Raw genomic sequence first — 12,674 nt, forward strand, 5'->3', positions numbered from 1 at the left:
GATTGCCACAAGTTGGAGGCCACCCTAAACTACATGGTGAGACCTTATCTCAAAAACACAAAAAATCCTTTTCTCATATTTATTCCTTTCCCTTCTTTCGTTTCTCCTCCCCCTCCCCCTTCCATTTTGGACCTTTTCTTCCTATTTCACATTATCTATTATATATTTTGATCCTTAAACTTTAACTTTCTCACATCAGAGAAAGTCTTTGCAAATAGGGAAGGGTGGAGGGGTGGAAGGGAGGGTAAAGGAATGAGGGAAAAATAAGAGCCAAGATATATTATATAAAGGTACAAATTCCCAATGATAAATGTCATCACACTGTATACCTAAAATGTACCAATAAACTTAATGAATTAAAAAAAATCAAAACCAAAACCAAAACAACCCAAAAACACCCCCCCCCAAAAGGAGGTTGAAATAAAATAAGTAGGTATGACTTCTGTTTTAGATATGCTTACTATGTATATCTAACATGAGGCCTACAATATGAATTTTGTAAAGCTCTACAAGTTATTTATATGTTTCACCTGGGCTTTAAAAAAGCCCAGAGAATTGCCAGGCTATTGCTAAATGACAACTACTTCTTAGAAAAAAGGACAAACTTGAAAACTATTCATATTGTATCAAAAATAGTGCTGTCAAATATAACACTATCATGAAAAACTAATAAAAGCTGGCTTTTTTTCTTTTCTTGGTCACTATTTTTCTATGTCAGAGAAAAATCTATGTAGGAAATACCGTTGAAGTACAATTACATGGTAGGTAATACCAGGAACACTAGTCTGCCCTTTACCTTTCCTCACCTCCTGACCACCAACCATAGAGGTTTTGAGGAGCTAATGACAGTTCCTGGTGCAGTTTATCTTTTTTACAAAAATAGGGACAAAACTTTTCCTTTGACATATTTTGAGTGCTACAGACTGAAATGAGTTAATATTAAGTGTTTTTTTTAAAAAAAAAATCCTTGCTAAAAGGCTTAAAAATACAAAGTATTTCCATTTGGCTTCATTTAGAGATTCCATACAGATCACAGGTACATCAAACTAAGATATGTCAGACAGAACCAGGATTCTCAATCCCAAGGTAGGAAAAAAGGAAAAGTAAAAAAGCTTAATCTTTTCTTGGGTATGAATTAATCTGATTAATTTGTTCATTTTATAATTTCAAAACCAAAATTGGGTGGCTAAAATCAAGAATAAAGTGAAAACACTGAGGACTTCATTGGCCTTTCTTATTATTCTTGTTGTCCCCACAATTGGTGTTTTTAAAAATTCATTTATACTGTAGGCTACATTTAAGGCAGATGATCCCCACAACTCAGATCTGATATCCACACTCCTTCCATTCTCTTAGCACATTCATTTATTTATTTTGGTACCAGGGATCGAACTCAGGTCCTTGCGCTTGCGCAGCAGGCAGCGAAACCACTGAGCTAAATCCCCAGCCCAAGCACATTTATTTTTAATGAGTGTGGGAAGAAAACAATCTGAAATGTATCTCCAGCCATGTGAGAAAACAGTGGGGTGAGGCTGAAGATTCTTGTTCTTCAACTATAATTCCATAGTCAGATCACCTCTCCATGTAATATTTTTTCTGTTCCTTCAGATAAAGCTAATACTGTATTGCTCCTATGGTCTATGTAGAAACATTCTCTTAAGACGCCCACTATTCACATGAAGAAGGTAAGGTATCATGAAATTTTATTTTTTATCAATACATCATTGCTTCTACTACCTCAGCAGAAAGGCTCTTTAAAAAGTTAGAAGTTTGCAGAATTCAAAAGGTGACACTGAGAGTAGATTACATGAAAAAACAATCTTGCACATAAAGTAAAAATTATGACAAATAGAAATTAGGTTAAGTACATAAAGCTTAGAACTCATTTCGTTATGTCTCTAAAATGAACATGATATCCTACTTGGGAACACAATGTCTCTTATACCTCCTTTGCAGAGGCTACTATGCCTAACACATGGTAGGTGCTCAAAGAATGGCTTAACAGAATTTAAAATTGCATGGCTAATTAGGTACTTTACATAAATCTTTAATTATATGTTAACTATTGGAATTTTGTAGTTAAAAAAGAAAAAATTCACATTAGTATAAAGATATTACCTATAAGGATAGCCGTGGTACTTGGAACGAAATATTGAAAGTAGAAAACTGAAGAAGAAGACCACTAGGCCTAATCCCACTAGGCAAATTACTAGAAAGAAAAAGAAAATACCATTAGTCTCTAAAAACATGCAAATGGCAATTCAAATATTTATTTTTTTAAAAATGTATTCAATTACAAAATACTTACATTTAATAGTTCATGGCACATATAGGTACAACAAACCAGATAATCCACAATACAATTCATTACTTTCCATATTCTTCTCAATGAATATGTACTATTTAGGATATGAAAACAACACAGTGACTGATCTAAGTCTTCTAGTGGTTTTCTTCTCTTATATAGTTCCCACAAGTACTAAAATGCTCCAGAGGGATCAAAGTGAAACAAAATAGGTGATAAACCACAAGCAAGATTATCAGCCCCTCCATTAGGAAGCACTGGCTGTAACAGCAGGAACATTTGCAAACTAGAGTGGTAAATATAATTTTATTCTTTTCCAAATGCCATGCAATATTCAGAAAGAAATATAATTTGAAGTTATTAGTTAGATTATTGCTGCAGTAAAAGCATGTTACCTAGAAAGAGCTCATCCTTGTGTATAGAAGACTAGGCATAAAAGCTTGGAGAGTAAGAAAATATGCTCTCAGCAAGAGCCAGAGGCAGGAAAACCCCATTCTGCAGTAGGTAATACTGGTAGCACTGCAGCTGTTTTAGAAAAGAACAAAGGGCACAGGCTACAGTAGTATGTGCTGGGGTCCAGGTTTTCAGTATTATTGTCTCAGGAAAGATGACAATTGGAAAATTATTTTTTTTAATTTCCTGTCTATTATGGTTGTGAAGATGGCACTCCAGAGTAGACAAGTAATAAACTAATAGATTTCTTTTGCATATGTGTTTTAGATATTTAATTATATAATAAGATTCATTGTTAGTAAACATGCTAATAAGATTTAAATGTTTAAAAATCTGAGCCAATTAAATGTAGCTATCTTTGGAATGAAAAAAACAAATACATTGAATACATTTTCTTGAAATCTGTTCTATAAAATTAGATATTAGGATTACTGGTCAATAGGTAATATTTAAACATTGTTTAAAAATAAAACATTTGGGCAATATTTATTTCCTTTAATTTCAGGTAATTCTAAAAAAACTTAAAATATCTGAAAGTTTTATTTAAAAAGGATAAAGGATTAAAAATAACAAAGCAGAAGATGAGGAAAATCAGATCTATATACTTCTATAATGATGAAATATGATTTTAAATTTTTTTCTAGCATAATGAAACTAGGGTTAATTAGAATCCTGAAAGTAAGGGGCAGAGAAGGCTTGGCACTGTCAAAACAGGGTCTACTAGCCAGTTGATTTCCATTCAACTCTGGAGGAGAGTCACTCCCTAAATTTTGAGCACAAATTATGGAACTTCATAAGCTTTTAATAATAGCATATAAATGCAGCCTTTGTGATATTTTATTTTAGACAACACTCATACAGTTGAATTTCCTATGAATATTAGCTGAAAAGGTAAAAAATGAGTTTCTGAATGTCACTAAATAAAAAAATCTTTAAAAAGTCTTATACAATATCCAAGCATGACAAAAACCAGGCCTTAAGGTATCGCATATTAACAACTCCTGGCAACAATCTCACTAAACCTAGAATTAATTCTACAATGTTTTACTTTTTAACTTCTCGGATGGTATTTTAGCAAATCTTTCTTCTTTTCCTGTATGTCACCTTTCTTTATTTATCAGAAGAGGCATAAAGCACTCTTTTCACTCCCTTGACAGAAGTCGATATCCTCACTGAATCGGGCTCAACGGGAAATGAAGCTCAAAGTGTATAAAGTAAAACAGAATTTATTTGTTGATTTTATGCAGTGGAACAAAGACTTCTACTAAGTACTTGCATGGGTAATAGAAAAGGACTAAATACAGTGAGGGGTTAGCAATTACAAACAAACCAGAGCAGCCCATAAACCCACAACGAGGTAACAATCTGTAAGGAGAAAATGCCATGGTGAGATGGAGGCACTTTGACCCGGGCAGCATTAAACATCATGGCATGTCAAAATCAGAAATCATATCAGAATAAAAAAGAAATAATTCAAAAATACATTTCCCTGCTCACTTATATGCATGTGTATGCCCCTCACCCCAATTTGGAGGTGAGTGGGAGTAGGAGTTATGATACAGACATCTCTCAAGTCAGAAATAGTAATTTTATAAACTCAATATTACAGACATCACCAGATTAAGTTATTACTAAATATTACTATTTCTTACCTTTATATGACAGAATCTAGGATAAATATATGAACACGTTAAGTGTATGTCCTCATATGCATGATTTATAAATCCCGAGAAAATCACATTGTTTACTCCAAAGACTACACCATGCAATGATGTTTAACAACAGTGAACTATTAAACAAGGCAATGTACTCATTTCTTCAACAGTTCCTTTACAATGTACAGATAGTACCATGGAAAAAGAGGGCCCTCTTGACTGCACATTACTTCCAAACATTTCAGCACATAACAATTTTAAGTTTTCAGAAATCACTACGATTCATTTACCTACACATCATACTAAATAAAAATCTCATAAGGAGAGCTGCATGTGTTCACATATGCCTGTAATCCCAGCACTCAGAAGGGTGAGGCAGGTGGATGGCACCAAATGGTTCTACACAGTGAGTTCAAGGCCAGTCTGAACTACATAACAAGACCCTGTCTCGAAAAAACCAAAACTGAAATATCCCAAAAAGAAAATGTCTGTCTTTTTATTTTAAATATCTTAAATTATTAGTCATTTTATGTATAAATTTGGGGTGTTAAAAAGAGTTCAGAAATGTGAAGCGTATTGAGAAAAAATTTAATTATAGGTTTGTAGATGTATAATAATAAAATCATATAGGGACTTGATATTAATTAAAGGTCTGTAGCAGAAAATATTGATACCAAGATCCTCTGTCTTCTCCAAACCTATGTTCCTTGAGCCAGAAGATATTTTCCACGTATTCTTTTTGCTGCCAAAAGTTGTTACTTCAGGAAACTAAATTTTTTCTCTCAACCCTGAGAGGAACTATTCCATCAAAGGATAGCATTAACTTGCTTTAAAAAAATTGTAAATCTTAGTGTATCAATGGAAAAAACAAAACTCCTAGAAAATATAGCATCAGGTAATGCTCCCTGTTAAAAATATGGATAAAAGACAGTCTTGGAGGGGCCTGGAAGACAATGTAGTATTTGAGTATCACAGAAGACCCTACTGGGTCAGGCTTCTAGTTCATACCTGATTCTCATAGCATACAGGACATATAATGTGCCAGAAAAATCTCTGAAGATTCTGTCTAGTAAATTCTCTCTCTTCTCTGCAGGGTGGATACTACAACAAAGATCATGACTTCAGCAGAAGGGATCAGAGCATCCCTAACAAGAGTGGTGACAGCTCTCCCTTTATGTAATTACATAGAAAATCACCTTAATCCAACTTTGGAAGAAATGCATTTTTAAGTATGTTTACGCATACATACATCCAAGTAGGAGAAAAAAGTAAAAACAAACAGAAACAACTTGACCTTCTTTAAATCAGAAAACTTCATTAGAAGTTTATGTTTACGAAAGGTTTTTTCTATATTTCCTATTTGACTTAAATGAATTTTAAGATTAAAACAAAATGAAACACCAACACAGAGACTTACTCCGTCTTTTTCCAACATCTCCTTTGGAAGTTGCTGCCTCATTTAGAAGAACCATCCCCATGGTGATAGCAGCATCTACAGTAGTTGTCAAGGAAACCATAGAAATAGATGCAAATAAAATCTATAATTCTCCGGATCTGAATACAATGTTCCAGAATGGTTAAAACAGAAAGGCAAGCAGAGGTAAATGCAATTGCTTCTCTTTAAATTACATAAAATTACCATTTTTTTGTATGCCTTAATTTTTTAAATGTGTAATCTGGAATTTCAATTTTAATTCTAAATGCTTTTCAATTCCAGAACTTTCACAATGCATATGAATTGCATACACTGTCATAAAACCAGTTGTAGCACTTCACATTATACATAAAAATAGATATTACTTATAGGCACAGTGACACATTTCATTGGCAATCATAGAAAATTAGAATGTATTCAGTAACTTTTTTTCCTTTTCATTTTCAGTGTGTTTCTCTGTGAGTGCATGCGTATTTACATACCTTTCTTTTTCTTGAAATTTAAATGTTTTTTCATAGATTATTTTATTTGTTTAAATTTTTACTAAGGTCATGTGTCATCGCACTTAGAAAATTTGAGTATTCCGTTATAATCCATACACAATTAAAGAAATACATTATAATCAGTCAACAATTAAATCTGACAACTGTTAAACTGTCAACTGTTTGACAATGTAAAAATGAAAACACAAAAGTAACATAAAAATTATGTACTGCAAATGTGTACCAATGAAAAAAATTGAGAAAAAATTCCTTCTGTACTTAATGTCTCCATTATGAGTGGATTTATTCAGGCCATTCTGAAAGATGCTGGGGATTAAGAAGATGATGGGAGCTCTTCAACTTGATAAGATTATTCCTTGCCATTTTATTAAATTTCTTTTTTACTTTCTGTGAAGATTTTAGAATCCACCAAGTCTGGAAATATTTTTATGTATTCTGCCCAAATGGCTAATGGACTGAAAAAAATGAAGAGAAAGAATAAAATAATTCTAGCCTACAAATTCCTCACTTAGCTTAATTCTATTGTGATTTTCTTGTTCACATTTCTATTGTTACATATGTGCAAATGGTATCAATAAGTCTGCACAGGATGTCTCCTCGAAGTCTGCACAGGACACATCTCCTCCACCCCTAACAGCAACAGCCCGAAGGATATTGCTGGCTATGTGCACATAAGTAAGTGGAAGCAGTCAAAGTTCTACAGAGTAAATATTTCTAAGAGGGAGTTTTCATAATTATATTATGGAACTTCTGGTTTTTAGTTAAGTAATAATTATAATTATTGATAGATTTCCCTCAGATTTAGGGTGGCTGATGTATATAATAGCTACCTTCTGCCCAACATGCCCCACTCCCCCCAAAAGAGTAACCTAATACTTGCTCTCTTCCTAACAGCTAGTGACATCACAGGCTCCTCCAGTCCCTAGCCACTACCTCACTACCTCACTACCTACCCCAGATCCTATAAGAAGTGCTCCCTGCCCTGGCCATATTGCTTTTGTCTCTCCTTTTTTCAGAGACAGCCCGGCAGATCATCCCTGCAATAAAGGCTTGTTGTGGCCTGGTCTGGTCTTGGTTTTCCACTTTTTTTACCTGACAATTATAATACGTATATTTGAGTCTATTTGCAAGACATATACTACAATTTCTAGATAATAAAAAACACCCATATAATAATAAATGACTAGACCCCTCTAGTTAGGCATTTATGCTTACACCCACCCCTTACACAAATAGTGTCCCTACTACAGCACTTATTACTACTGAAACCTTTTCTGGCAAGTAACAAAGAAGAAAAACCCTTGCTTGGAAGCCTAATATATACAAGACAAAAAGCTTCATGTAATGCTGCTCCTCCCCACCACATGCACTCATATACAGCGGTGCCTTGATTCATGAACATTTTTATTTGTGCACAATTTGGTTCACAAACAGAAGCATCTGGCAAGATTTTTTTGTTGTTTGTCAACTCTGCATCCAGCGATGAATATGACCCTGGCCATCTCTTCTAGAGTCATGGAATGAAATAAGTTTGTGAACTAAGGTACCAGTTACCAACACTTAATGTTTAGAGATTTATAATGCACAATTTGAAAACCACTAAAATTTGGATAATTACCGACTTTTTGAGTTTCAATCACAGAGCAATGGATATTCAATCACATAGGAATCACATAAAAAAAGAACAATGCCCCACCCAGGGTGCTGGAGCTGAACTCAGGAACTTCATACTAGGTACATCTCTAGCCTCTGTATTATTTAATTTTGAGATAAAGTTTTCCTAAGTTGCCTAGTTGCCAAGGTTGGACTCAAACTTGCAACTGTCTTTTGAACTGGTGTGAGAATATCTGGTCTGTAGACTTTGAGGATTTAATACTCAAGTGTTTTGGACCATCTTCCCATATACAGTCCCCTAAATCCAAAATCACTGGGAATTGATAATAGTAAATGACAGAAAACATTTAAAATTTATACACTAAAAGTGCTCATGTGTCAGGGATTCAATTAACTTATTTTTCAGCAGAGAAATGTGACGAATGTTGACTCCTAACAAGCAGTTATTGTTTTTCCCTTTTAATCTTTTTATTTTGCAACACCAATTTATATTCATACATAAATTTTAAACTATACATTTAAATATATATTTAATTTGATAATTTTTGCAGAATTCTAGAGTACTTTATAAAAGATGTCTGCAAAATTTTAAAAGGCATTTAAAATTCACATACATAGGTATTTTGAAACATTCACTTAAAGATTCTATCTAATAAGTAGGTTCCTCTATTCCATTAATGAAACTGGGGAAAATGAGACTATTTCTATTATTGAGGAAAATAGATTATAAAATTAAATGTTTGACAATTTTAATGAGTATAAAGCTATAGAAGTATTTTCAGTGTCATATTTTACACATAAATACACATGTACACAAATATATGTACGTGTTTATAAACATACTAAATGTAACATGATTTCAGTGAAAAGTATTTTAGCTAAATTACATTTTATTGGACATAACTTACATGTATCTTCATTCTGGTTTTACTACTCTCCCTCTAAATTGTTATATTACAATGCTGAAAACTGAGCAATCTGGTTCTCATCTGAACTGCTTTGGATTTCACACAATATCATAAAAGAAAATTATGTTTAAGATTTCCTAGGCTTATAACACATCTCATTGCATTGTCTTGCTGATAACATTTAAATTGTTCCCAAATTTTTGCTATTACAAATAGTTATTTCCCTTCTAGGTATCTTCTCAGAGAGTAAAAGATATCGTATTACAGTTATACATGAATATCTATGGTTATAGCAACACAATTCATAATAGTTAAATCTTACAAGTGGTCTGTATGTTCAGCAGATGAATGGATAAAGAAAATGTGGTATTTATACACACCATGGAGTACTACTCTGGCATAAATAAACATAAATTACAGTTATCTGTAGGGAACTTTGAAGACCATAATATTCAGTGAAATAAATAAGACACATGAAGTTAAATATGCCATGATTCCTTATATGAGAAATGCAAAATAATAAAGAGCAAAATAAAATACAGATAGTACAAAATAGAGGTAGATCTTCTGTAAATGGTAGAGGATCAAGAGATGGAGAGAATGGGTAAAGAAGGGAGGAGAAAGGGTTAAAAAAAGAATTAAGATGTGTTACATACATGTACCTACTTCCCATGATGAATGTAATCATTATGTACTGTTAACATATACTAATAAAAAATAAACTGAAAAAACAAACATATTTCTGTGGAGAGTAACTTTGTATAGTTCTCCTAGTATATACATACAATAGTTTTCCAAAGGTCTACATCTAGAGATAGAATTCCTGAGGCATGAGTATATATATTTTAAAATTTACTAGATATTATCTAAAATGAGCAATGTAAGTTTTAATTTTCCTTACATTTTGTTAACATAGTACTATTAGACTATTAATTTTATCAAGTTTGTATGTAGGAAGGAGTATTAATAACTCCTTTTTGAGTATGAATGTCCTTTAATATGACTTCTTCAGTTTTTGTTTAATTTTCAGATTGCTTATTTTCTTTTGCCCATTTAAGTACATCTCCATTCTCATTATTTACATGACTTCATCATCATTTTTCTCAATAAAAATTGATTGTAGTGTTACATGCAGGTTTTCCTACTTTGTCTAGGTTTTTCTTCTAACAGTCTGAAAATAAGTCAGGAAACATCTCACTCTAATAGTTTTGCATTTCACTCTGAGTAAAATACAAGAACCTCAAAATGAATGCAAGATTCTTTATGATTTGTACCTCAAACTACTGTCTATACTAACTACCCTGTCCTTATTTGCTCTTACTCTTGCCCTTGCTATTTGTCCAACAAGCCAGGATCTTTGAACTTGTTATTCCCACTGCCCAAATGCTCTTCCTTGAATGTCCTTGCAGCTCACTCCCTTCACTCTATCAGGTTTCTGTTCCCTCCATTCTATCAGGTTTCTGTTCCCTTCACTCTATCAGGTTTCTGTTCAAATGAGCTTATTAGAAAAGCCTTCTTTTACCTCTGTCTTAGTCAGTTTGCTAATCGCTGAGGGACAAAACTTGATAGTCACCACATAAGGGAAGAGAGCTTTCTTCTGGCTCCTGTTTTCAGTCCTGTTTTCAGGCAGCAGCAGTCCATGGCAAGAAGGCACCGGAGAAGGGCATAATGGAGGAAGAGCTGCTTGAGTCCTGGTGCCAAGAAGGGAGGAGCCAGGGAAGGAGATGTACCCTTACAGGTCGCGCCTCAGTGACCAGGCTCCACCTCCTAAAGCCAGGGCAGCTATATTGTCCCCAGTGATTCAGTCACCTTTTCTTTTTTTTTTTTTTTTGCACTTTATTAAATTCTTTTATTGGTACATTGTAGGTATACAACACAATTACATTTCTCATTGGGAATTGTACCTTTACATGATGCATCTTGGTTCTTACTTTTTCCCCATTCCTAGCCCTCTCTTCACCCCCTCCACCCTTTCCTATTTACAAAGACTTTATCTCTATTTTTTCCATTTCTCATCATTTTTCCTTTCCCTTCTTTCCTTTCCCCTGCCCCTCCCACTACCCCTACCCCTTTGAACCTTTTCTTCCTATTTTGCATTATCGATTATTCATTCTAATCATTGGTACATTTTAGGTATACAATATAATGACATTCATCGTTGGAAATTTGCACCTTTACATAGTCTCTCTTGGTTCTTATTTTTCACCCTTGCCCAGACCTCCCTTCAACCCCTCCATTCCTCCCTATTTAGAAAGATTTTGTTCCTATTTTTCCATTTTCTCATATTAATCCTATTCCCTTCTATCCTTTCCCCTAGCCCTCCCACTTCCTTCCCCTTTGCCCCTTTTCTTCCTATTTCACATTACCTATTATACATTTTAGTCCTTATTTACATTTTCAGTTTCTCACACCAGAGAAACTATTCGGTATTTATACAGTCACCTTCTAAAAGCCCTGCATATGTGTGACATTCTTGATGCAAACCATAATACTATCCTATTTCCTTTATTTTTATCTATAACACTGTTGAAAGAACTTTTAGACTCTATGTTAAAAAAAAAACTTACTGTCTTTCTCCTACCACTATTAAGTTAGCCCCAAAATGGTAGAAACTTTGTTTACTAACTTATCCACCAGCAACAGGGTAGATATTATCAGTTTCAAATAAGGAAGCTGATGCTAAGAGAGGTCTAAATAACTTGCTCAGAGTTACAAAGCTAGTAAGTGAAAGGTGCAAACGAAAAAAAAACATAAAAAATGACACAGAAGGATGTTGTTAGATGAAAATGATAAAGAATGTGGTGCAAAGGAATAAAATAACTTGATTTTAACATGAAACGTTTTAATGCCAAACAAAATTTTTCATAAAGCATTAAAATATCTTTTACATATTCACATTATAAATCTTACAAATTACTCATAAATTGCTATCTCAAGTATGGCCACTTAGATTACAATTTTATCTTTATGTTATTTCTTTCTATGTTATATTTCATTTAAATCAAAATTTGATATTTAGTTGAAAACAAATGCATTAATGATGCAGCATTTATCAAATTATGTAAGAGTTCACATAATATACAAAATCTCTAATATATTAAATTAATAAGCCAGGTAAAGAACAGAAAACTCAAATCTAACTTGGAACATTTTGAGGATCCAGCATGTCAGAAAGCTCAGCAGGGCTTAATGATTACTGACTCTAATGTGCCAGTGACTGATGCATATTCCAGAATGCCCAGGAATTCCACCCCATAAAGTGATTCCTAAATAAATAATGCAAAATATGAAATACCAAGAAAGTCACTACACAAATTGAGAAAGGATTTAAAATGTCACAAGAATGAAATGTGAGGCACGAAACTGCAGTCAACCAGGTCACTCTGACCCAGCACAGCTGGTCTCTGTTGACTCCCTGATGATGTAAAGATAATAAATAACCCAGTAAAAGCATTTTCTCACTTAGGCATTCTCAGCATGTTTAACATAAGTGAGCCATGATCCATCAGTAACCTGATCTACTCTTGTCATCCAATGTAATTTTATCAACCAGCTTGTTCTCTTTTTATCTATAAAATCAGACCCATGGACACCATTTTGAAACACTTACTCTGGGCATCAGAATGCATGTGTCCCAAGTGGTCATCCTTACTTTGGCTAGATGGAAGTTTCTGTTCTCATATCCAATGTGCTTTGTCAACTTGTGTTTTAGGTTTATAAAGTAAGAAGCCCTATTTAAGGATAATTTATAAGCATAGATGTCAACTGTAATGTATAGTGCCTATATGTGTGGTGGACTAA

At 33.6% G+C, this 12,674-nt stretch overlaps 1 protein-coding gene across 8 annotated transcripts in view; it reads right to left on the minus strand.

Annotated features, from left to right (window-relative positions):
- Tusc3 (tumor suppressor candidate 3) overlaps positions 1-12,674 on the minus strand; it is a 297,038-nt gene that overhangs the window by 85,095 nt on the left and 199,269 nt on the right. For all 8 annotated transcript variants that reach the window (XR_015453460.1, XR_015453461.1, XR_015453459.1 and 5 more), the window contains 2 exons: positions 5,831-5,903; positions 2,119-2,209 (listed from right to left, as the gene is read on the minus strand). Coding sequence is in view for 5 of the 8 variants with exons in the window: in XM_087217201.1 (XP_087073327.1) it covers positions 2,119-2,209; positions 5,831-5,903 (164 nt within the window). In the remaining 3 variants the exon portion in view is untranslated. The remainder of the gene's footprint in view (positions 1-2,118; positions 2,210-5,830; positions 5,904-12,674) is intronic.

Source organism: Heterocephalus glaber, unplaced genomic scaffold (assembly GCF_053883595.1).
Source record: "Heterocephalus glaber isolate CG9 unplaced genomic scaffold, H.glaber_assembly_v1.0 deba00001461, whole genome shotgun sequence".
In the NCBI taxonomy this organism is placed as follows: domain Eukaryota; kingdom Metazoa; phylum Chordata; class Mammalia; order Rodentia; family Bathyergidae; genus Heterocephalus; species Heterocephalus glaber.